Raw genomic sequence first — 26,531 nt, 5'->3', positions numbered from 1 at the left:
GTTTTCAAAAATACTTAAATATTACTTAATACTACTAATTACTTACTTAATAATTACTTAAACCCAATAAGTAAAATCCACCTGTGAAATCTCAAAAGCCAAGGCAGCCTTTGAAACTAAATGCCAAAGGTTGAGCCATCTCCTACATGTGCAACAAACCATGTAAAATGGACTAGCTTGGATTGAGAAGTCTCTACAAACATCACATTTTAAGTCCCCTGAACTATTAATGAAAGGCCATTTGTGAAAATTAACTGAAGAACTAACAGTAAAAAATACTGTGGTAGAGAAATAGCACTTTATTATGAACTCTGACTTAGCTACTATCGGACAGCATAAAAATTGTACAGAATATATTTAGGTATTCTTAATTGTTATTGACAGGCCCTATTTTAAAGGGCAGGCATCATGCAAAACATTAAGGGAAGACAGTAAAAAAATTTTAAGGAGAAATCAGGTCATGAAAAGTGTAGTATCAGATACAGAAAAAAAGATGTCTGGTGTGCCAGAGAAAACATTTGGAATCAGCTGATTTAAATACTAAGAAATTACTTTTGCAATAAAACAAAAAAGGTGATAAGAAACAGATACCTAATTGTCTGTATTCAAACAAAACAAATTAAAAAAAAAAAATCAGGCTCAGGACTAATTAAAAAGGAGCACTATAACCTGAGGCAAATAAAGGCAAATAGAAGAACATACTTGTCAGGATTTTCTAGTTTTAGCATTCCTGACACTTGCATTACCATTCCATTAGGTTTAGTCAGTAAGATCTTCTAGTGTTGAATCGTGAATGTTTGCAGATGGCCAGCTTTGCTCAAAGGATGTAGAACATCCTCACTGCTCATGAGTCAGGTCCTGAACCACCACTATTGTGCCCCAAACCATAGGGCAAATAGAACTGCAGCTGATTCCAACACTCAGAAGGTGATCTGAAAATGTCTTAGTCAGTCGTATCTGGTGCCAGTCTTGGTAAGATAGCTGCTGGTGGTGAGTGAGGTCTGCATTCTGCTTCAATGCATTGCTGCTCAGACTTTCTTTAAAAGAGGTTAGAATGTCAGCCTATCATCACACATCTCAATAGTCACAACACTCAAGACAGTCTCAGGAGTTTAGAGCAAGTAGGTATGGCAATTTTGTCCCACATTCAAAGCTGCTGATGATATTGATGGGGAAGACAAAATCTGAAGATGATGTAAAAAAAATATTCAGCATGATCAACTGTTTTTTATCTGCAGTGTTGAGACAAGCATTGCCATAGCATAACAGATTAGTGTACTCAGCTGTTAAACAGACAAGTTATCCAGAATTCCTAAATATTTAAAGGTGTGTTCCCTCATTAACATTTTTCCTGATAACGAAGGAAGAATAGTGTAAAAAGACATTACCATACAGAGAGATAATAGGGGTAAACATGATGGTAAATGTAATGGTATTCTAATGGTTTAAGACTGGAAGATTAAATAAAAAGCAACTTGTGTCCTCAGCCCTGAACAGCACTAGTTCTTCAGCTATGAAAAGGAAAGAGAACAACTTCTTTTATTAGGCAAGAAAAACTTACAGTGTCTAATAATTCAATGAACTTGGAAAAGAAATAAAGCCAACAAGTTCGCACCATCTGCAAGAGTAAAAATCACACTGTCAAACCATAAAAGTTGTAAACAAAACTAAGCAGGACAAATAATTATCTATATAAAAGAAATCACTGGGCTGAATGATGTTCCAAGGTTGACAGAAATATTTAAATGTATAGTTTGATTGGTTTTTCATTAAAAACATAAAACAATTTTTAAACTTAAAGAACTTTTAAAAGCAACAAAAACAAGCCAATTAATTCCTTGCCTCTTTCCTTCACCCAACCAACCAACCCATCCCTCCAGTTAACTCATGTACTCTATATTATGCAAGAGGTCATTTCCATTTAGTGCATTCCACTCTACAACAGTGCATTCAAAAAGCAGGCTGTTCAAAAATAATTTCTAAAAAGAAAGGAAATATATATCACACTGCTTTGAACAACCTGATCTAGTGGAAATTGTCCTTGCTCATTTCAGGGGTGTTGGAACTAGGTGATCTCCAAGGTTACTTCCAACCCAAACCATTCTATTGTTCTATGGTAACAATTCACCTTTGTCTTTGGCAACTTACTCTTAGAGCTGTCGGTGACCTCGAGTAGTCAACAATATCACACCGGAATGAGTATCCTGTGGCCCAGCCTGACATAAGAAACTGGAAGAAAGAAAAGGGCAAAGATTAAGTTTACATCTTTTGAAAAATTCATTAATCTTGGATTACTTTTGCAATCACTAAGCAGGAGGGGAAAAACAATATTAAAAACACCTTAAATCAGCAACTTTGTCAATCATCTACCTGTGTGTGGGATAGCTACCACAAAAATCCTTTGCTGTTGCAGATTAATGAATTTCTAATTCCAGTACCACACCCATAGACAAGAATTTTCTTCCTACACCCATTATTTCAGCATTAGTAACTGAAGAGAAGAAAGACATGCATCTCAAAACCAGTGTTAAAAAACAACTTACTGTCTAAGTAAGACCACAAAACCAAATACTAGTCTTTTGAAAATTGCTATCACAGCTAAGTATCTTAATACAAAAAAGACTACAACACAGCATCTTAATCATCTTAATACTCTAACAAAGCCAGCACAACAGAAAGCCATTGCTAATTATCATTAAAGACAAGGAACAAATCAATATGCATGATGTATATTTAGTATCATAATTTCTTAAATTCTGCTTAGTTAAACTTAATGTTTTAATTAGTTTTTCACTCATAAGGGTGACGAGAAGCTACAACTGAGAGCACACATATGACCAAAGGACTATATGTACCAAATATAATACAATCTTTTCTCTTGGACTATATTGAAGTTTGGACAAGAGCAACAATATTAGTATTATACTTGGTTTATTCTACTGCCAGCCACTATGACATATGTATTTTATATCTTTGTGATTCTTCTCATTATCACTATCCACTCACACATGGTAAGAGCTTCACCTCTCCTAACAGAGCAGGATTTAGTCCTTTTAACCTCCTGAAAGGACTGATTGCTTAAAAAAAGCATGTTTTTTTGAACACTAGCAAACCAGCACAGTACTAAAATACCCACCAAATGACTTGGTTCCAAAAAGGGAAAGAATCAGCTTCTTGCTGACCACCAGACAACAGCAGACATTCAATCGGTTACACTCTGTCCACGCACTCTTTCATGAAATTGTGACAGGGAAGCCTTGACAGCAGACTTACTGAATACCATGCCAGTGATAGACACTAACAGAAGCTTTTTTTTTTTTCTTATATTGTTTCTTTGTAGGATTATTTGGTGTGGTTTTGTTTGTTTGAGGTTTATAACTAAAACCAAACTTGCAACCCAATTCCAAAAGGAAATTTGGCAATTTTTCAGAAAAATGTCTAAATGTTCCCACCACTTTCCACACAACAGTCATTACACAAAGTAGCTGCTGCTCCAGTGCCTTTAGAGAGGTTAGAAGAAATGCCAGGTAGTTCACTGTAACTCATTATTAAGAGTCATACAAAGTAAGCTAACAGGAATATATCCTACCAATTTGTCACAATAATCTGATAACTTTTTATTACTAGTTTGCTAAACCTGAAATAGCCACTTAACCTGAGAGTCATGCACAGGGTCAGTACTAGGACAGTGATGTTCCACCAAGCAAACATATAAGGCTGTCATTCACACAATACCACCAACAAATAGCTATCCTTCAAAAAACCCCACCAAAGCCCACCAAATCCCAACAAATGAGTAAAGCCCAACAGCAGCACAATCTCAACATTGCTTTTGGGAAAAAAAAGAGAATTTGCTATTTTGGGCTTGTGAGGAAAATCAGTGTTAAAGATATTCATAATTTGGGCTTGGGGGCAAAAGCAGGGGGCAGAGGTTGAAGGTTTTTTGTTTAGAGGGGTTTTGTTTGTTCATTTAAAGGACAAAAATGACTTGAATTAGATTTTGCTAACCTCTGCCATTGATTTGCGTCATTTAAAAGGCAGATCTAACTGAAGATGATTTCATAGCAGACATACTCTATAGAGTGTTTGAATCATTGTTGTTCCTTCCCCTTAAGGGCAGGTTGTCACATTATCACCTAGTAGGACAGAAACAATTACAAGATACTAAGAAAAGCATATTGTCTTCTTTACCTGCTGCAAAGAATTTAAATGATGAAAACTTTTAACTTTTTATATTATGTATAATGACACAAAATGTTTCATGTTCTCTTTCTGGGTATGACTTACTCCCTTTTTCCAAGAATTACAAGTTTAGCATACACCTTGGAGGAATATAATTACTTCCATGACAGTAATATTTTATTGAGAATTGCAGTTTGAGAATTATATTAATAAATTTATTAAAAGTTAGTTGTTAAAAACATGCAATATAGAAATACGTTACAAAGACAGTACTTACTTCGTAAGTCATATATAAAGACAGGGCTACCACACTAAAATTATAAAACGTCATGATCTGCCTGAGTTCAAAAGGTTTTTTATTTTCCATGAGTTTGGGTCCCAAGGAAGTGACAAAATAAATGTAGGTTCCAATGATAAATGTTGTTGGAAAAGGTGAAGACATGAGTGGCCAGCCTTCCAGTCTTGGATCTAGAGGTGGTGGGGGGAGAAGAAAAAAAAAAAATCATATGTCTACAATACTTACTAAAACAGGTACAGAAAAGTATTTAATTCTTGATGGTCTAGGTTTTTCTGTCACCGATTATGTTTCAGAATCCATTCACCTCAAATCCATACTGACTGGATAATGTGATTTAAACCATGTAGGATTCAGTGCTTCTTTCTTCACATATAATGAAGACACAGAATCACGAGTGACATGATTTTCAGTGACATGTCTTTACAGCAAGACAAAGTACACACTTTCATACAACAAAGAAGTTATAATACAACAAGCAAATTTTACAAGTTACTCCACAGTTATGTCAGAGCTGTACTGAAGAGGCACCTCCTCCTAAGCACACTCCACTCCCACTCCCTGCAGATAAGGCTGGCAGGTATTTCATCTGAGCATCACTGTGATTCCATTGTACCCTGTACTGGTTCATAATTGAGTCCTAGATCACCAAAGACTGCCACATTTTTCCACAAGCAAGTGAACCTCATGCAATTTTTATTTTCTTTAATTTTCTTTTTATACTGACTTTTGGAAGATTTGGTTCAGAATGATCCCAAACTACTGACTCCGCAAACTGTTGCTTTCATGGTTTGCTGCTGTATTTTAAGGGTAAAGCTATGCGACTGTTATTTTTGTCAAGTGTTTAATTCATAGCCAAATGTTTCAAATCAGCGAATTTTCAACCCACAGCATTCAAGCAACCTTTCACCTCTCTGATGTGGCTAACAGCCACTGGAAGTGTAGAAACAGATTGAGGAGGAGAGCACATTACAATGCTGCTCACAGCTTGTAATGTGCCAGTGCTGCTGCCCACAGACCAATGACTGTGACCCGCAGCATGAGGAATCTGCTCCCTCTTCTACTGCAAGAGAACTACCATCTCTTCACGACTGTCTTTTTTTGTTGTATCCACCCTTGCCCTGCTCCTACCAAACCTTTCTTGCTGTTCTTCTCAGCCTGATCCTGAGAGAACCATATTCTACCACTAACACTATGATACAAAATGCCAAATACAAGCACTGTTGGGCATGGAGACAACTCAGGTTCTGGGGTCACAGACACTGCAACAGGAATGCTTGCTCCATCCAATCCACTTCACCCCATGAGTCACACTGATTAAACTCCCTTCTCACTTGTACACTCTGCGTTGACAGAACAAGAAAAGTGGTGCTCAGCTATGCTAGAAATGATAGATCAGGAATCTTATCTATCAAACCTTAACCACTTAATTTTTTTTTCCAGGAATTAGATAATCCCTGTCACTATCTTTCTACCACAGTGAGAAACGCTGAGACTGATGGGTCTTAATCCCAAAATTGAGATCTTCTCTATCAGCTTTTGCTGATACAGAATATAGCATATAGAATAACAGCATACAGAATAACAGAGTGGCAACATAAAAGCAAAGTGTGATTAATATCCCTTACTAACTGCAACAAGAGATTAACATCGTTTTTCAAAGCACCACTGTGACAGAGTTAATTACTCTGACGATTAATTTCAAAATACTGAAACTTACCAGTGCTGGGGTTTTGGTTTTTTTTTTTTTCCATTTTGCAAGAGCAAAATGCAGGAATGCAGTGTGCCTGCACTAATTAACTGATAAAATGCAATTGTTTGGTAAGAAAAAAAAGAGTTAAAACTATACATTCAGCACCATAGGAAAAACTCGAACTATATATTCAGGCAACCAAAGAGTGACAGGAGAATCACTGCCTGCACTTAATTTACTCAGAGTTTATATCCATAAACTATCCGGGTTTTGTTTATTTCCTATTTTAAAATGCAGAAACTAGACTGCCATGTTAATAGGTAACCTGGCAAGTCTTATAAATATTCACAGGATGACAAAGCTACTTCTAAGCTGATAAACAGCACACCTAGCATAGCTACACATTGCTATTCAAAATTATTGTGAGTTAGTAAGTTTTAGATTTAAGTGACTCACCAGCATCTTTAATCCATTCATCATACAGTAGTATAGCCTTTGATGTCAGATTGCTAAATGCCATTTTCACTTGATTTTTATGATGCTGCCTGCAGGAAACAAACCGAAACAGAAATACAGATTTTTGTCAATGAAGAAAGATTAATAAAGTTTTTTTGGGACAGATTTTCAGGAAACAGAGTGGTAAAAAAAGAGAAAAGGCTAGCAGTGCACCATATGTGAAATACAGATCAGGAAGCATTAGCTGGCCACATCCCACTATCCTTGGGTCTAATTTATAGCAGAGCTGTTATGCACAACAATACGATTTTGCAATCTCTACATACAAACCAGGTGTTTCCGTGCCATAAAGTGTTATCTCAAGAAACTGTGCTGTGGTTAACCATTACAATTAAGAGGAAAATATGAATAAAGAACAGATGCTTAAATTATTTTTTATCACCATCTCCACTTAAAGTCCAAGCTGCTGATATATGAGGAAGTTCAGCTTTGCAAGGTTTATTATTGAAAAAAAAATTCTAAATAAGTATTTCTAAGGTATGTGGGAAGGAGAAAAAGTACCAATATGTCAGCATCCTCCTTTTGAATACAATAATTAGCCATATTATAATTAGTATGCAAATCCCACTCTGATGAATCAACTGTTTCCACACCAGAATCATGGAATGTCACAGTACCAATGGCAACACATTAACCCACAAAAATTACCCAGCACATCCACTTTGCATGCAGTACCTCCTATTTATGTCAAATTTCTCAAAGAAGTATACATATAGGAATACTGACTTCTGGTCCACAATCAAGCCCTCATCAGCCCTTCCCTTAACTCATTCCCCCTAGAAAATACCTTTTAAATATCCCAGCATATTTGACGGTGTTTTTCCCCTACCTACTCAGTGTCTCACTTTACCAGATGAATTCTCTCAATACCCCTATGCAATCTTCACACTGTATTCACCTTTATTAGTAGTATTTATTTATTATTTCAGGAAACAGCACATCTTGATAAACAACTCCCTTCCTTTGCAGCCCTTCTGCATCTCCTCCAGGTTAAGCCGGATGCAGGTTTAGAGTTCTAGTTCTTCCATTCCTGATGGTAATGTATCTTTCTCCTCAGATCTCCCCACTGTCATCTTCTCATTTATCTTCACCTTAACAGTGCAGAAAAACAATTCCATCCTTATTTCCACTTCTACAAGTACATCCTGTCCACTGCCATCTTGCAGGAACTTTTAGCCACTACACTCACTCTTCATTGCAAGATTCAACCCAGACAAGCCTGCCTCCATTAGAGTTCATCTGACCCACCTCATCTCCATACTTCTTCTATTGCCCACTTGTTTTCCTGGTTGCACTTCTGTCCTGTGTCTCTGAATATCTGCAACCACCACCAATTTCCCATTTGGAAAATGCTCCCTCTGCAAGTCTCCTTAAAGTTCACATTTTCAGAAATATCATCCTGCAACATCAGCATTGCCCAGCTCAATGTCACTGCTTTCATGCTGACCATTTTCATGCATCCTGTATTCATATTACAATATTTGCTTCAGCACTCTATACTGATAAAGGTGCTGACAAAAGAAGTAGGGGGCATCCTCCTTCTTTACTAATGGAAACATGAGGAGCATTCTTGCGTTTGACACTAGCAATCATATAAGAGAAAGGATTTTATGGTTAGAGGCAAATTATAAATATTATTGTCACCTTGCTCCATAAGCCAACTCTGGATGATATCAAATGCACGTAAATCCAACCCTGTCCTGAACAACAGGTACTTCAGCGTGCTCAACTGTGACAGCCAAGCAATTCAGCCATAACCGGTGCTGAGGAGGAACCATTAAAAATGTTTACTTTATAAATAACTATTGTATTAAATTGTTAGACCGATTAAAATAAATTATCCTTTTAATCCAGAATTCTTTCCATTTCAGACACATGAGAACAGTCTGTTAAGAGAAAAGGCATGGCAAACTGAAAGTACATCATGCAGTGGTTATAACAGAATTCTACCAAAGCCCACAGAAACCTCGTGCAGAGCATGGCCCAATTTTTCAACAAATTTATTCACTGAGTACAAATAATCATATTATATTTAACTGGTTCTTTGGGAAGAAAAGTAGCTTAACTGCCACTCAGTTTTCCCACCCTCACATTACTGGCACTCAGACTGGCTAGCTCAACATGCTGACCAAGACTAAAGTTAAACAAGAAATCTGCTTCAAAAAATGATCTTAAAAATCCAGAAAATTCAGCGTAGCTTCTAGCATTAAATCAATTGCCATTAAATATCCTTGTATTTGGTTTGCATAGGCAAGCTTTGGTAGTGGTGGGGCTACAGGGTGACTCCTGTGAGAGACTATGAGAAGCTTCCTCTATGTCCAGCACAGCTGGATGCATGCACCTCAGCTAGGCCGGGCCAATTAGAAACAGTGGCAATGCCTCTGTGATAAGAGATTTAAGATGAAGAAGAAAATAAACCCCAATGTTTGTGCAGTTGTAATTGTAGCCAGAGAAGAGCAGAGTGAGAGCATGAGAGGAGCAGCCCTGCAGACACCAAGATCTGTGGAGAAGCAGAGACAGGAGGTGCTCCAGGGGCCAGAGCTGAGGTTCCCCTGCAGCCCCTGGTGCAGCCCATGGTGAGGCAGCTGTGCCCCTGCAGCCCCTGGAGGAACACGGGGATGCAGAGATCCACCTGCAGCCCCTGGAGGAACATGGGGATGCAGAGATCCACCTGCAGCCCCTGGAGGAACATGGGGATGCAGAGATCCACCTGCAGCCTCTGGAGGAACATGGGGATGCAGAGATCCACCTGCAGCCCCTGGAGGAACATGGGGATGCAGAGATCCACCTGCAGCCCCTGGAGGAACGTGGGGATGCAGAGATCCACCTGCAGTCCCTGGAGGAACACAGGGATGCAGAGATCCACCTGCAGCCCCTGGAGGAACACGGGGATGCAGAGATCCACCTGCAGCCCCTGGAGGAACATGGGGATGCAGAGATCCACCTGCAGCCCCTGGAGGAGACCCTGCTGGAGCAGGGGGATGCCTGAGAGGAGGCTGTGACCCATGGAGAAAGAGGCCACACTGGAGCAGGCTGTGGCTGAAGGACTGTGCACTGTGCACTCCATGGAAGAGTGACCCCATTGCAGCAGCTCATGGAGAACTGTTGCTTATGGGATGGACTTGCACTGGAGAAGGTCACAGAGAACTGTCTCCCATGGGGGAGACCCCATGGAGCAGGGGAAGGACTCCTCTCCCTGAGCAGCAGCAGGGACATGTGATGAACCGACTGCAGCCTCCATTTCCTGTCTCTTTCTGTGCTGCTGGGGAGAAAGCAGAGCTGGGAAGGAGGGAAGGTGGGGTGGGGGAAGTGTTTTAAGGGCTTATTTTACTTCTCATTATCATGCTGTGATTTAGTTAGTAATAAATTCAATTATTACCTTTAATTTGAGTCCATTCTGCCTGTGGTGATATTTGGCAAATGATCTTTCCCAATCCTTATCTTAACCCTTTGTTGTGACCCTGTCCAGCTGTGAAGAGCTAGTGAGAGAAATGGTTTGGTGGGCATCTGACACCCAGACAGGGTCAACCCACTACAATGGGCTTGAGGTGTTGATTGTTATTTCCTCTTACAGCTGTCATTCAACAACTGCAAACTCACAAATAGACAGCTCTTTACATTTACCCACTTGACTTCTCAACTTCACTTTAATTTTTGCATCAGAAGTCAGGCAAACATGTTGTCATTGTTTAAATAGCAGCTCTTATACCTGTTAGGCATTGAGGCCAAATGCGAGACTTTTATCTGGAATTGGACTATTTCCAATAGATTTCTTCTAGTTGTAGTAGAAAGGCAGATGATGAAAATAGTGAAACTGGCCCTAGCCATACTGATGGTGAGGGATTTGTCCCAGTCTCCTGACCCCAGCACTCACAGGTCCTCTTCCTTTAAAAGAGTTGTCAAAAGTTTAGGCAGCAGAGGGTCTCAGCCTTCAAGATTTCTTTTCTGTTCATAGTCAAGCAAGATGAAACTCCACCATAGTTACCAGACTTCTGAAAGTTCTGGACTTCAGTGACTCTGGAGTTCAGTGACTTGAGAGAAGGATTTACACAGAAAGTAGCCCCAGCCTCACCACTCAATAGTGACTGATCAATTAATCTGAATCTAAAGGTAAGCAAAATACAGTAAGTTAATTCCAATTGCTTTAAGAAATAATATCTTCAAGAAAGACAGTGCTGTTCAGAACTTTCCTACAGTTAAAAGATTTAACACCAATTTTTATATATGACATTTCTATTTCACTTTCAATGTGCTTTACAATTTACCTATTTTTCTAACTAGCTACCCAGTTTCCCTTCTTAAATCCACTTGTGTGAACAATAGTTGACAATGTTAGGTTCTCAGGATAATTTTTTTGTTAACCACTTACAAAAGGAGAGTTAATGGCAGCATGGAGGATATTTCATCTTACCTTATTATACTTAGTTCACACACATTCATACACACTGGAAAATAATACGATCAAGGCCTGCCTTTTTTTAATAGCAGAGTGAAAAAAAAAAAAAGGAAATTACATGCCTACATACCAGATAAACAACTAGCTTGTGCTTATCAGGAAAAAACAAAACATTTTTGAAATGCTGTTTTTTGACAGTACATTCTGTGTTGTTAAGAAGTAACCTGATAATGCTTTGACCATAATGCAATCTTTCAAAATGTTTGGCAGTTTTGTAGGCTACAGAAATTATTTTCTAAATGTGAGACTGGAAAGAGTTCACCTGAAGAGTCAAAGATTTGGAGCCAGAGAAGGCCATTTGTTAAATACACAGTTTTAGTTCTTCATCCTATAAACTCATCTGCCCATTATGCATTTGTACAGAGATAGTTGAGTCAGGAAAACATACATTTGGTTTATCTATCTGCTAAGGTACTTACAGAATCAGTACATTAGCACTTTTATTTACAATCTTCCCCTTTCTGCTCATATCAAAATTTAAAAATGCCATAAAAATGCACAATAGATTTTCCAGTTTGTAGCAAACTCTCTTAAAATTAGGCAACACCAGCAGAATCATTTTCAAAACTGGATTATTTTGAATGATATATTACAAACTATTCATATAAACTCAAAAATGTAGTCATGTAAGTAGTCTGCCCAGCTTGAAAAGTTCCAAACAACAGAAGAAGTCCTCTCAAACACATGCAATTGGAAAATAAGTGTCAAAATCACCTCAAAAATGTATGCAAGATATTCAGCTCTTCAAAAGAAATAAGCTAAAAATTTTCTTTTTGTCAATGGAAATAATACTGTGCACCTAAGTTCAAGTCAGTGTAATAGCATAATTTCTCAAGACATCTTCAACAAAATGTGCCACCAGCACTATAAAACAAGAGATATAAATGAGGCAAAGGAGAGAAAAGTTTGTGATAAAGAGCAAAGTAATCTGCTGTGCTCTGGTTGCCTGCAGCTCAGCAGACAGCTGGCAAAGCCCACTAACTGCACTGAGCTAAGGCACACAGCTTGGCAGAACCAGTTCCAAGCTGGACCATTACCCCTCCTGGACAGGCAAGGGCAGATAAGATTGTTTACACCAACAAAAATGCCACAAATTCTACAGCAAACCATATGAGAATGTCTGATGATGAGACATGGTAAGGAAACAAGCTGTTACAAGTGCTCCAGTTCACTTAGCTCACAAAACTATTAGTGATTTTTGTAACTGGAATTACTGATATGCCTCAAATATTTCTAATTTTTAAATGAGAACAAGAAGTTTTTCACGTTCCTTTGCTTAACCCACATGAAAGATATTTGCCATTCTTTATGCTCATTTATTCCCCCTACATAGTTTCAAAATAATAAAACAGATATCAAGATTTGCTTTTAAACAGTAATTTTACAACGATTTTTTAATGTTAATGGCCACTAAACGAAATAAGCATACAAAAGAACTTCACAAAAAAAAACCCTAAAGAAACACAAACACCCCCTCTAAAAAATCCCAAAAATATTCACACAAACAAAAAGGAAAAAAAACCATAACAGAATGAAACACTCTAACATAAGCTCTGTCACTCCAAAAGACAATTTTCAATTCAGTGTGAACTTAAAACACTTAACATTAAAAAATTACATTAGAGAAAAAAGCTTATTAAAAACACAGACAGACAGTGATTCTTGAGAAAATGTCTGGAGATTATGAAAACCCAGTGCAGAATTCAGTGGTCTAATTTCCACCCAGGCCAGGTCCCAAAAGCAAAGTTTCTGGTGTATCACACCTAGCCTGCTAAGACAGTGATGAGGATCCAGTGGTTCTGGAGGATCATCCACTCTGCAGACACCACTGGAAGAGGTGGAGCCGACATTAAGCATTGACCCATGCAGGTCTGATTTCAAAATTATAGCTTAAGAAATGGCAGTAATACCAGCTTACATATTCAGGCACAATTATGAAACTTTCATGTTTCAGAATCACTTTGTATACTGTTGTTAATTCTGCTCTTGAAGTTCAGAAGGTAATTAAATTAGGACGTTTCACAGATGGTATCTTAAAATTTACCTGGGAAATACCAGCTCTGCCCTTCCTATTTCCCAAGGCTGTGTGTTACATAATTGCAGTTATTTTAACTACATTACTCCCCTTATGTCACATGGCAAGTAACTACAAACTGCCTATTATATTACACGGATTACTCACCCATATTCTGCAACAAAGTTTTAAACTTTAGCTGGGTGTCACCTGTTGTTAAGAATTTTGCTGAGAGAAGTTTCTGTCACCGTTTCCATTTTAATGCCTTCACTCAATCATCCAGCCCAGTTTTTGAGAGATTCATCTCACATGCAAGTTTGCTCCATCCTGCCTAAAATTAGATGGCTCTTTCCTTTTTATAACATTGCTTATAAACACTGCCCCTGATAGATGAAAGTGGACATCCTTAAAACAGATTACTGATGCTTAAAAACTTTATTAGAACATCAACTTATAAAATTCCTCATTGCAACTATTCAATAAGATAACTAAAGCTTATCTTGTGTGGTTGCCCATACTGAATTTTTTACATAGCACCTCTTTATTTCATCCTTTGCTTTTTAAACTGGTATCAAATCTGTTATTCACTTATGGGACTAAAGTACTCTAATTAGCAGAACTAGTGAAAACAGGTTTCATTTCAACCACACTTCACACTGGTTTTCTGTCTGTGGGAAACTGATTTCCCACTCTGCTGCTGTGTAAAATAAAGACCAGTTTGTATTTGCTTCCACACCCTTCTGTAAATTGTTAAAAGAACAGATACTGAAGACTTCACAGCAAAGCTGAACAGTAACAGTACACATGGAAAATCCCCTTCTTATGGGAACAATTTCAGGAATACAGCCCTGCTTTGTACCCAGCTCCCAGACAGAATTACATGGCCACTCTCCTGGATCACATACACTGAACCAACCACCAGTGTCTGAATGATAAAGGCCCCTGTGCAGACCAGTCCCACAGCATCACTGCCACTGGGTCTGCCCCAGGCAGCTGCAGAACAGCCACAGCAGTTCAACAATCTAAACAAAAGCTTAGGCTTTGAGAAAGAAAAAGAAATATTATTTCTCAGTCAAATCAGACTTGAAAGACTGAACTGCTTTGTGCAAAGGAAACATTAAAACTCACAAACTGAAATGCCACAGAAAGGAAGAAAAGTGGGAATAACAGCCCTGTCATAGATCCCTTTAAGCTGATAATGAAGTAATGTAGGGAAGCCACATCATCACCAGTCCCGCCTACTCAATCCTGTACTAGATCCCTTGTCAAGAACTTCACATGCTCCACCTTTAAAAGTCATCACTCTATCCACCAGGAACACTCTACAAGATGAGATGTGAAGCCACAAAAATTACATTGTGATACAGTAAGGCAGGAAAAGACCTGTCATCACCAGTATCTTAAATATCTTAAATATATCACCTGAGGTTGCAGGGATGCATGTGAAATGATCCTAGGGACTAATCTCCTACATCACATAGAAAGACTTATCAAGTCTAAATAGTTCTTGCAACCATAGCCTGGAAGGAAGTTTCTTTACAAGTCTGAATCCAGTTATCAGTTTAAATCAAGTTATCAGTTTAAATGAGACTCTGGGCACATCCCTGAAAAGGTTCTCAGTTTCACTTAGGACTTGAGTATCAAGTGTATCTTCACCAATTTTCTCTCCCCATACTTCCAATGTTGTAGATAAAACCAAAAACATCAGCAGGGAAAAATTCCTAGTATTTTAACTTATTTTCAGTGCTTGCCTGCCTTTAACAAAAGCTCTTTATTTAGCAATCAAATGTCAGCCATCCTTCAGCTTACTGGTATCACCTACCTGCCCTGCTGCAGTGAGTGGCTCCTCACACAGCTTAGAACAGAAGCTTTCCTTGGTGCCCCAGAGCACAGCTTATACTTGGCTCCTTTGAGTTTGATTCCAGCTCAGTGACACCAGGTCACAGTGTCACCCAGACCTGCATACACAGTGACTCCTGCGGCACACGGCATGACAACTTTCACTTAGAATTCAAAATAAGGTTGTTAATGCAACCTCACTTCCATTAGATAATGGTATATCATTACCCTTATCAAAGGCCTTTGGTAATGCATTGATTTAGTAACTGGGCCATATCCAACCCAGGTTGATATCCTCCTTCCCCAAAGAACTTAGACTCTCCTTTTTCCTCCTTACCTTATTGTGCAGCTAGGAAAGCAGAATTTCAAATTTTCTCTAAAGACCAGATCAACTAAGCTTTAGGGCACTTTAAACAGACTTTTACAAAACAGGAACTAAGGGCTAGAAAGCAGTAACACAATCTAGTATTTTCAGCCGTGCTGCACAATCATGCTAACTCATACCCCCTCTGCTCCCTGTTCATTCATCTACAAGCCAACATCTTTGTAACACACAGAGCTCTCACCCATTCTGTTTGTTTTTCCTGTACAAACAGCTATGGTAGAGACAGTTCTGATAAGGATATGTAAGAATTATTTACAGCTGTAGTGTAAATTGTATACACATCATTAGTAACCAAGCAAAACAGAATATAAGGCTCTGTACTGAATTAGAGGGGAAAGGACTGCTATTTACCTGCACTGCAAAAGATAGCACAGACTGGGGGTTTTAAGCTGCCTAGGAAGCACATTTTTAATACTCAGTTTATAGGTAAGCTCTAAAAAGAGAGAGGGAGTGCAAGTGCCAACTAAATACTTTGAAAAAAAGGGATCAAGGACATCTAATGTCTGAGACTGTCCCCTTCCTTTAACAGCAAGCTGAGTCACTGAGTTGGCTCCACCATATTGTCTATCCTAAATCACAGTTGAGGGGTAATGCATACAAGTTAGCTGAATATAAGGCTCTCATACACTGCATTAATCACAATAGAAACAGTTTGCTACTAAGGACTTGGTTTGTGTTTACTCACCTCTTAGTAGAACAACAAAATAAATTAAATTGTCACAGTGAGGGTCACTCCAGAAAAGCAGAGATAGACTTCAGCTTCCAGAGAAGACTCCTTAAAATGAAAGGGAACAGGACTTGTAACATAGGTAGCATCTTGCTAATCTAGCCAATGCCAACAGAAAAAAAAAAGCAGACAAACCTTTTTATTTCCAAAGACAAGTCATAACCAAGTAATCAATGGCAATGTACTAGTTGCTATTCAACACTAAGAAAAAAAATTAGAGCATAATTTTCACCTGCAGTACACAAAGACAGGTAGATGGGACTGTCTTTGTGAAATGAAAAAAGAGTTTTACATAAAGAGGAGATTGACAAAAATGTAAATCATTACCTTAAGAACACAATATTCACATTAAGAAAGAAGAGGTGAGCAAGTAAAGTGAAAAATATTCATAATTATTGAAGGAAGAGATGTTTTTCCAGTTACATCTTGTGTATAGCATACACTCAGCTCTTGTCACTGTAGTTGCCATGGCAAAACAACATTGCAAAATCAATGCCATTTTATGGAATTTTTATTGCACCAGCTCTAACCTTGCTGGGTTCAGAATATTAGTAAGTAGTAACACTGATAACACCCGTGCAGAGTTGCAACACACTATTTTGTTCACCCTCTAACGCAGCAATTTACAACAGTTGAACTGCTCCCACACCGCTCTCCCATGCTGACGCGAGCTAATTTGCTTTGCCATTGTTTCCCACTGCCTTGCACTTGCCCAACCTACCCACCCTCTGGGTCCCGGGCCGATATCCTAGGCAGCAAAATAATGCATTCCTTCTGCTCCTATTTTGCTTGCATTGCAGTAGGCAGGCATAAATTTCAAAGGCAGCTGACCTAGAACTGACACCCTCCCTTCCCTCCCCCCTCTTTTTAAGCTACCATGCAGCATAGTGGACATGCTGCTGAGCATTGTAAACATCAGCAACTGCACCCTCCCTGGGAGGCTCTTCCAAGAGAGCGGGAACCAGCTGTGCCTACACCTTTGGCAGTGACCCGCACAGCACAGCGTGAACTTTGGGAAGTGACACGGGCAGCAGCAGCACAGCGACGGGCAGAACTTCAGGGTGACAAAAGCCACTTTAAAGGAAATGTGCTAAGTGCTTTTTAAACTAAAGTCTCAGAACACTCCTCCTACCCAAGAAAGCATGCTGACAGTATCATTTAAAAAGCTGCTGCTCCCAAGTCCAGTCTTGGCACATGTACTTTTTGGAGCACTGCAGGAAGCAGCTACACTGCCACATCCTAATCCTTCCAGTCCAGAGCTGGTAATTTATACAGCTGCAGCTGGAAGTTTCAGATCACTGAGGGATATGCAGGGAGGTATACAGGACGTAGGTTGTTGTTGTTTAAATTAACATTCTTCAGCATGATGAAAGGTTTGGTTAATCACTATGAAACACACTCAAGAGTATTAGCACCAGGCAACCCACGAAGGCATGTTATACCATCGTTTGGAGACTCAGGCCTCTCAGTCACAACAACTAAATACAGCAGCAAAGCCGATTCTCCTGGCACTCCATTTTTTTGTTTCTGCATCCCAAAGTAGATCTCCACTTTAAAAAAAGTAATCACACCTGTCCAAAGTTACTGTGGAAGGGAAAAAGTGAAATACAGTTTCTGAAGTGGAAAAGCCAGATGTTTCTATCGTAGTCTATACTCAATGGAAGAATCACAAAGAGGTGGAGAAATGGAAATGTACAGCAGAGAGGCACCTGAAGTTTAGGGATAACTGGAGGAAGTGACCCCACAGGCTCATCCTGAAGTCAAAGCCACTTGCATTGTGCTTATATGTTGAATCCAGAGATGAATGCATGGAAATTAGTACATTATAAACCCCCACTTCATTCTGTTCAAAATTTGAGTAAGCTCTGGGTACCACTCAGGCCATCTTGCATGTTGCTTACACTACTTGTCTGATAACTTTCCCCAGTACCTCTTTCCTTTGAGATGACTCACCCTTTGGAGGCAGATCCAGTTTGACAGCTTGGGCACATGGGGTGAACAAGAATGGGAGCACCTTTGCTTTGACACAATGCTAGAAGCAGTTCCAAAAATACTCTTTTCAACTTGCTATGCAGATACTCTTCTAAGGACTATGGAAGTGCCTGACTTTCAAAAGGTTCTTGCAACAGACTTGGAGGTCAGAACTCAACAAACAGTACAGAAGAGGAATATTTATGGTTGCCTATAAGCATTAGAGTGAGGAAACATCCAGACACAGTGACCCTGAACAGTCAATGGCCTATGGAGACTAAAGAAAAAGGTTGTGTGGAAAACAAAACATTGCATGGACAGTATTCAGAAGGCAGCCTAATCTCAACAGCTTGCATGAAAGCAAAACTATCCACGACCTAAAAACATTAACTGGCTTGATCAGCAAAAGTATCAAGATTTTTTTAACCAGATACTGTTATAAAAATCCAACTTTAAAATATATCAGTTTTTCATTCAAATTCCAAGAAAACAATGGGCAAAGACACCTTAATGAGAATACACAGCTGTGAAGGTATACTTCTGCTCCAGATCTAGTTTCTAGACCTTTGTTTCTTTACTAATGGGGATTTCTAAAAGTCTTCATTATTTTGCACTTTCAGGAAGCTCAAAAACAGCACAATAAGCAGCACTATGCAGGGCATGAGTTTGCAACAGCAGAGCTTTTTAAAATCAGCCTAGAACACCAAACAGTAACTTCACAGAGAAACAGAATCAAACAACACATCCATGCACAGGTTTAATCACAGGTATGTAGTAAGGATTTTTCATCTTTTATCAATATTTTCCACTACCACAATATAATGTACTTTTTACCATCTTTGCAAGCATTTGGAGACCACCCAGGACCACAAGATGTCTGCAGTCTAAAATACAACAGTTCATGTAGGGATGAACCAGCTATGTCTGGCCAAGGCGACTGCGCTTTTTTTTTTTTTCCTCTTTTCGATCCTGAAAGATTGCCAAGCATAAATAGCTTCAAAAATAAAAAATAAAAAAAGATAAATCCCATCAACAAAGTGCATTAGGCAATGGATGTGCAACATCAGAATAACACAGGAGACAATAATACTTCCAACAAATAAGCTTGGCAAGCAGCAGAGTACTCAGCCTAACACTAATGTTCCTTTAAAACACCAGTATACTAGAAACAGACAAGTGTCTAACAGTCTACTCAGCATGGCACAGCATTATAACAGAAGAAAACTGCACTGTCTCCAATACAAAAGAAAATCAGACTTACTTATAGCTATGCACTTAAGTAACCAAAAAAAGTCTTAGTATTTTTGACATACAGGTGCCCTGTACAATGCCCTGCAGAAGAGATCAGTTAGTGAGTTTGGTTCAATCTCTGTATGGAGTTCTCAGACCCCAGAGAAAAATGGGCACGTCTTCTACCAGTCAACACAGCAAAGCTGTAAGCAAAACTGAAGTGTTACTGGTTCAATATTCCAGTGAATACACAAAACTAACAGGCCACACCTCCCTTTTTGAACCTAAGGCAACACTGTAGCTCTCATCAGAAAGCAAACATGGTTTCTATTCTTCTTCTGCCTCACTTCAGGATAACTCTATTGCTCACATTTGAACCAAACTATTTGCTTTCACACACATTCTTTGTCTTATACATACATTATTCAGGTGCAGGTTCATCCAGCTGACCATATCCAAGAAGTGTGATGCTATCCCACTGACTGGAAAGAAGACTGGATCTCTTCCCACTGCACTCATCTCAAAGAATGAGCCAAGGTCATACAATTTCACAGTCTGTAAAAGTGACTCCCTCACTTATCACAAAAAAGTCTTTCTATATTCAATCAAGTATTGTCTGATGCTTCAGCACCTTGGATGAAAGCAACTGATGAAATATCACACTTTACAACAATATGTGTAAAGTCTCTACAGGATAAAAGCAAGAACACCAGATTGCACAATTTCCACACCTCCAGAGGCAATTTTCCATTCCATACTTTTAAATGTAGTTCAAATGGGGTATATGAGATGTTCAGTTTTAAAATAAAGTAGCAACCTCATTACAAAAGTGAGAAAAATTGCAGAGCAAAACAGAACTCAGCATGGTCCAGTCTATGTACAGGAACATTTTTTCCACAACTTTCTGAGAAGCTTCCCTAACTGGCCAAGTGGATCACTTCAGTTTATGAAAAGCAGTTTCAGGATAATCTGAAATTCAAACAGAGAACACTTCATCCCATAAGATTTCAAACAGTCATTAAAAGACTAGTTGAAGAGAGGCACAGGATATTCTAATGGCCCCTGTATTTTACATTCCCTCCTCTCTTTCTAAAATCTGCCATTTTCCTAGTTATAAATTAAACTGAGTGAACTTCCTGACCATCACAGCTATGCCATGAGGCTATTTACAACCTTGTCTTATAGTTTTTCCCTTTTTCATGTAAAAAAACTTAAACTCCCTAACAACTTGACTTGCTACAGAACAACAGGTGCTACAGAAACAATGTTGTCAGCACAGCAGAAATAATGAGAGTGATTGTAACAAGGCTTATGAGAAGTGCACTTACAAGTAGATTTATGACAGGTTTCATTTCAAAGTTGACAGTGAACATTTGAGTTTACTTCATTATCTGTTGGCTTTGGTCGACGGTATATTCTACAATCCTTGTTCACAACAGAAAAAGGGGGACAGAGCACTTCCAAATTAATAATAAAAGTAGTAATAATAATTTCATTAAGCTAGTCACAACCCTTCTATACAGTTAAAAACTAAAAGATGAATTTTTTTCTTCAGCACTGAGCAAACAAGCTAGAACTCTGACTACAAAATGAAAAAGAAGGTATTTAATCTGGATTTTTCCAACTGTACATCTAAACAAACACAAAAGGGATTGTTGTGGATGTTAAGAATACAAATACTGTAAAACCCATTATTCTCTTGCAAAATACCTGAATCCAAGTAATTTTCACCTGTACAAAAGGAAATATTGCCAGCTACTACTTCTCTGAACTGACTACAGACATTTCCACATGCCCAACCCTATCTATTCATAATGCCATATGGTAAACAAATACTGCAGTATTTACTTAACAGAATAAATGAGCACATCTGACCAACAACCCTGATAATCTTAAGGTTTCAGCCAGTATATTTTCATGAAAAGTAATAGAAAAATTTTTGCACTTCCTAGCAGATCAGGTGAAAACAAAAACAAACAAACAAACAAAAAACTATGTGCCATCTAACTGACTTTCCTGAAAGAAAGAATACAGTACCAATGGGAACCATTCCCATACTCTAAAAGCATAGAGAGAACCACTGAATCAGGTTTTTGTGACTTTGCTTTAAGTCATTTCAGGACTGATGATACAATGCAAATTATTTCCAAATCAACAAACTGATCTTTGTGAGTCAGACTCCAGCAAGAGTCGTCCCCTTCTTTTGTTAGAAAACAAAGAATGAAAGGAATAGAGTAAGCTATATTTTTATCTCAGGCATAGCCATAAACCCTGAATGCTATCACTGGGATAGGAGCATTCTCTTGAATTCCAGCCCATGAGATGCCTGTTGAAACTTAGCAGCTTTTTGCACAGTGCACCTATTTCTTTGCACAGGGTTTTGCAGTGCACTAGACAAAGTTACACTCACATTCACACGCATTCAGTGAGGCATTGTTTTTTAAAAAAAAAAAAAAAAAGTCTTTGAATAGAGGCTCCAGGCACAGAGCCCAGTGTGCAAGGCCCATATCAATATAAAACATAATCCAAACTACAAAGAATTCACAATACAATTAAACACAGGCAGGCAGCATGTAGGAATTCATAAAGCTGTTACAAGCAGCTTCTCTTGAGCACAGCCTGCTCAAGCAGAGCAAGTCTGGCTGTTTACAGGGTAAGCTGGCAATTATAAGAGCACTTTTAATAGTAGCAATGTAATTTTAATCAACCTCTCTCCCCATTACTCATACCTGCTCCTATGTCACCCTTGACTTCTGCTGGAACAACCATTTTTCTGGCTGCACAATAAAACAGCTTGGGAAACAGACCCAGCACAGAAGAGCAAGCCTTCCAGAAAAAGAAAGGGTATTTTTTAACCCAGACTGTTTCCTCAGTACTTTTTAGTACCAGCTTTCACCAACAAATACTTCAGCACAAAAGAAAAGCGACACAAGTAGCACATGCAAAGAAAAGCATAAAAGAATAGAAGGAATAATGGATAGAAGGAATAATGGAAATGTTGGTGAAACTGCAACATCAGCCTAAGTAGGTGTCACAAGTGGAGTGGAGATAAGGGTTTGCTGCTTTTACCCTGGCACAGTTAAAAGGGGCAATCTGAATACTATTGCTCCTAGCAAATAAAATGATTCATGGAGTTTACTGACAGCTGTATTTGTCCTCCTTGTGACATCTGTGCCTCTCTGCAGGTGGAAGCCAGAGTTTTCTTTGGGCCGGATAGGCTTTACAAGAAGTTTTTTAGGAGATTTGTGCCCTCCATCAGGATTTTAAATGCTACTGAAATTCAATTCCTCAGACTCTCATCAAGAATCAAGATAAAGACATTTAAAGACATTTAAATCTGTAGCTCTCTAAGCTGTGTATTCACCTCATATTACTCCATTTATGAACCACTTACAGGTATTCTCTAGTCAACATCTTCAGTGATAAATTGCTGCATGTAGCCCATCATAAGCAGACAGAAAAAAATTACAAAAGTACATGCAGAAGAAAAAAAAAGACAAATTGACAGACACGTTGAAAGCATTTTACTTTGTGAATTCAGTAAAAATAGAAAAAACAAACAAATAAACTGACCAAAAACCAAAAACAACCAACTATTCATTATTTTCATGTCAATAGTCAGCATTAAACACTGAAAACAAAGACAAGTAAAGATAAGAGACATCTGAGTTATTCTGGTGTCTATCATTAGTGTAAACTCATGTACTTAACATTTTATTTCTTGGATTTCAACAAAATGTCACATACATAGAATAAAATTCTGCTACATGACTGGCAACTTTGCCAGCTTTGGCAAACTGGAAATGTGACAACAGGTACTAAAACTACTGCATGACCCTCCAGCTTTAGAGATATCATTTAAAAGAAACTGCTTTTTAAAAAAAAGTTCAGTCAGGTTTACAAAATTGACTACTTGTTTTGTTAAATCCTTTGCTCTAATAATCTCATATTTTTGAGAAGTAAAAGGTTTCATATCCACCATTCAGTCTGCATCTGCCCTCTACACGCAGCACTCAGCCTCAGGACTGGGCGAGATCCCTGAGCAAGCACATGGGACTTGCTTCCTAGCACCGTGCAACAACGCAGAGTATTCACAGCTTTCAGTGCAGCTTTCAAGCACAGACCAACTTCCCCTTAAGTACTCGGAAAGGCCTACCAAAACTGCTGTTTGAAGTTAACAATCCATAAACTGCAAGAGAGAAAAGCATAACTAAGTCTGACATTTCTTGAATCTAATACTTGGGCAATGAGAAACTGATAAAAACACTGCCTGTGTGTGTCACATGCTGTGACTTCATTAAGGAAACCAGATTAGTGAGGAGCTGCAGTGAGGGACAGAGGATAGTGAGAGGAACAAGTATTTCTTTTTTTCCAGCTACCCACACTTTGAGAAGCAGCTTAAAGTTTTAAACATCCATTAGCCTGAAGTGAATATGAGTGTTGGTCTACAACATTTTTTGTATAAAATATGCTGTGCCACTGAAGAGGTCAACATCCCAATTATTCATATTTGCCTATATACTATAGCTCTACTATTCATATTTAACAAGTTGTCCTTGATCCACTTCAGACAAAACAACACAGTTGGTCTAAACCCGTAACTGATAGCTAACCCATCTTATTTGAGCTGGAGCAGATGAGGGAGCTCATACCAGCCTCCACCAGGAAAATTACAGGGCAGCAGCCTCTGACAGCCATGCTGAGGCAGTCATCAGGAAGGGAGAGATGCCACATGAAGTCTGCCAAGTTAGATCCAGAACACAATAAACATGATTTCACAAGCAGCTAATGAAGATCCAGAAAGGGGTCCTGGCTCCCTTCCACCTCCTGCCCCTGATCATGGCACAGAGGTGACATCCTCCCACTTCCCTCACCCCACACATGCCTCCCATGCCCAACCCATGCAGTGCTTGTGCTTCTGCCTCGCTCTGCATCTGCCCACACCTCCAGAAATTTGTGTGTTAGGCAACCAGATATGGGCAGGCCAGAGGAAGAGATAAGACAAGCATTAACCCAGACACATGGGGCAGAAGCAGCTTCAAGAGGAAGAGCAGAAGTCCACAGCAGGGAGAAAAAAAAAAAAAAAATTACCAGTTTATTGCAGCAGAGAGAAACAAAGCCAGGAAGGACAGACAGAGGCAAGGGGTGCACACTCGGCAAAAGCCACCAAGTCGTGTCAGGTTACAGAACCATCCCTGATTAGTTCTTTTACTGATATACAACTAGTTGGTAGGTATTTCACGGTATTTGGTGAGCTTCATAATGAGTTAAATCCTATTTGTCTTGTCTTACTTGACTAATGCTGTGGCATCTTTCCCAACACATTCCATGAATATTGCTTCCTGTACCAGAACCTGTCTTGCTCTACCAATAAATACTTAATGGAAAGATCACATGTTATACTGAAATACCATAATGTTGCACTATTCCCAGTATTTTCAATAGAGGTAATGCCTAGGAAGAATGTCAAAGAATCATAGAATGGCCTAGGTTGAAAAGATCAGCTAGTTCCAAACTCCTGCCATGGCCAGGGACAGCTTTCACTAGACCAGGTTGTTCAGAGCCTGAGTGCATCCTGGGCAGCACCCCAAGTGTTGAGCAGCAGAATAAATCAGGCAGCATGTTGTTCCCAGGCTGCTCCCAACAACCAGAAAAACTTGTTGAAACTTCTCCCACATGTCAGTGTTCAGTACAGACCCACACACGGGTCTGGGAAGAACTGAATTACAATGAAGTAAGGAAGAGAGTTACATGACTGTAAGTTTTCTGGTTTGTCTGAACAGGATTTATTAACATATCTTGACTTCTTATTCAAGCAAAGAAAAAAAAGTCAGCAAGAGCTGGTTTGCAGCCTCACTGACTTTCCAAGCATCACACTATTCTGTCTTGGTGACAGCAACACCCAGACCCAACAAAAGTCTCAATTCAGAATGTATTTACAAATTAAGTATCCACAAATTTACAATTCTGTAACAATATATATGACACCTACAGTTGTAAAGGACAAGTCTGCTCCAGTGTAGCCTCATCAACACCTCCCAAGCTGGCACTGACTTGCCTCCTCGGCTCTTGGCCTCAGTGGCAACATGGCTAGTCCTTAAGGATGGACCTACCCCACATGGCAGCAAAGGTCTCCAAAGATGAGGAAGGCAGCAAGCCAGACAGCCATCCTTCCAGCCTACCAGACAACCCCTGGCTAGACATCACCCCTCCAGCCCTACATTTTAATATCAGCATCTTAAGCACATGGGCCACACCTCTTCCCTGACTGTCTCCAACCTTCACCCTTGAACAGAAAGAAACCTCAGCTTCCTGATGCATGGGACCACTCTTTGGGAGCAAAAGGTGTGGGAAGAGAAGAGCATTTTTCAACAAAAGGGTCCTTGATGCAGTGGGGCCATGCACATGCCACGATGTAACTTGCTCTTCAGGACAGGAAGGTGAGCTCTGTTCATGTGAGACACAGCCACAGGCACTTGAGAGACAGGCACCGGGAGGCGTGGGGCACAGTCAGAGGGTCTGGAGGAACAAGTATTGCTTAGTGCCAGACACAGTCAGAGGGTTCAGGGGCACAGACAAGGTGCGATGTAGGGCACAGACAGGAAGCTTAGAGGCACTACAGGGTGAAGTACATTCGGTGGAGTTAGAGTACGAAGCACCACAGGACACTACGCGAGAGTGAGGAAGTATAGCACAGGAGGGTGCAGATAGGGAGAGGGACCAGAGATGCAGGTGCAGCCACAGGACGAAGGTGGGGAGGAAAACAGCTCAGCGCGGCACAGCCAGGGGTTTGCCGAAGAGAGAAGAGGTACGCGGGAGCAACCGGGGAGTTTGAAAGGAAGGTGGGGAGGAGGCAGCCCGAGACCCGTCCGTCCCGCCCAGCCCTGCGCGCCCCAGCGCGGGACAGACCGTGCAGAAGAACGCCGAAGGCTCCTCTCGCCCGGATCCCCGCGGTGCCTGAGCCCCGGTCTCCCGCTCCCGCTCCCGCCGGACCCGCGCACGTGGCTGCAGCGCTCCGCACCTGCTCCCGCTCCGCCGGGCGGCAACTGCGCGGCGGCTCCGCGCGGCCCGCCGAGGGCGCGGGAGGGGCGGGCCGGACCGCCCCCAGCACCGCCCCGCACCGCCCCGGACCGCCCCAGCACAGCCCCCAGCACCGCCCCGGACCGCCCCAGCACAGCCCCCAGCACCGCCCCGCACCGCCCCGCACCGCCCCGCACCGCCCC

The 26,531-nt window shown here is 40.0% G+C and overlaps 1 protein-coding gene across 7 annotated transcripts in view; it reads right to left on the bottom strand.

Annotated features, from left to right (window-relative positions):
• Positions 1–26,384, bottom strand: part of ELOVL7 (ELOVL fatty acid elongase 7) — a 31,399-nt gene extending 5,015 nt beyond the window's left edge. The window contains exons 1-7 of one of the 7 annotated variants that reach the window (XM_056513771.1): positions 26,218–26,384; positions 16,066–16,155; positions 14,979–15,132; positions 6,627–6,715; positions 4,460–4,650; positions 2,149–2,229; positions 1,562–1,618 (exon numbers count right to left, since the gene is read on the bottom strand). In XM_056513771.1, the coding sequence (XP_056369746.1) occupies positions 1,562–1,618; positions 2,149–2,229; positions 4,460–4,650; positions 6,627–6,690 (393 nt within the window). In that variant the 5' untranslated portion in view covers positions 6,691–6,715; positions 14,979–15,132; positions 16,066–16,155; positions 26,218–26,384. Of the gene's footprint in view, positions 1–1,561; positions 1,619–2,148; positions 2,230–4,459; positions 4,651–6,626; positions 6,716–7,584; positions 7,773–10,560; positions 10,791–14,978; positions 15,133–16,065; positions 16,156–26,217 lie in introns of those variants that run through there. The other 6 variants (XM_056513769.1, XM_056513773.1, XM_056513770.1 and 3 more) reach the window with 6 other exon arrangements.
• Positions 26,385–26,531: the final 147 nt, after the last annotated feature.

Source organism: Oenanthe melanoleuca, chromosome Z (genome assembly GCF_029582105.1).
Source record: "Oenanthe melanoleuca isolate GR-GAL-2019-014 chromosome Z, OMel1.0, whole genome shotgun sequence".
NCBI lineage: Eukaryota > Metazoa > Chordata > Aves > Passeriformes > Muscicapidae > Oenanthe > Oenanthe melanoleuca.
The sequence above is the reverse complement of the archived record's forward strand: the minus strand, read 5'-3'. Positions and strand labels throughout refer to the sequence as shown.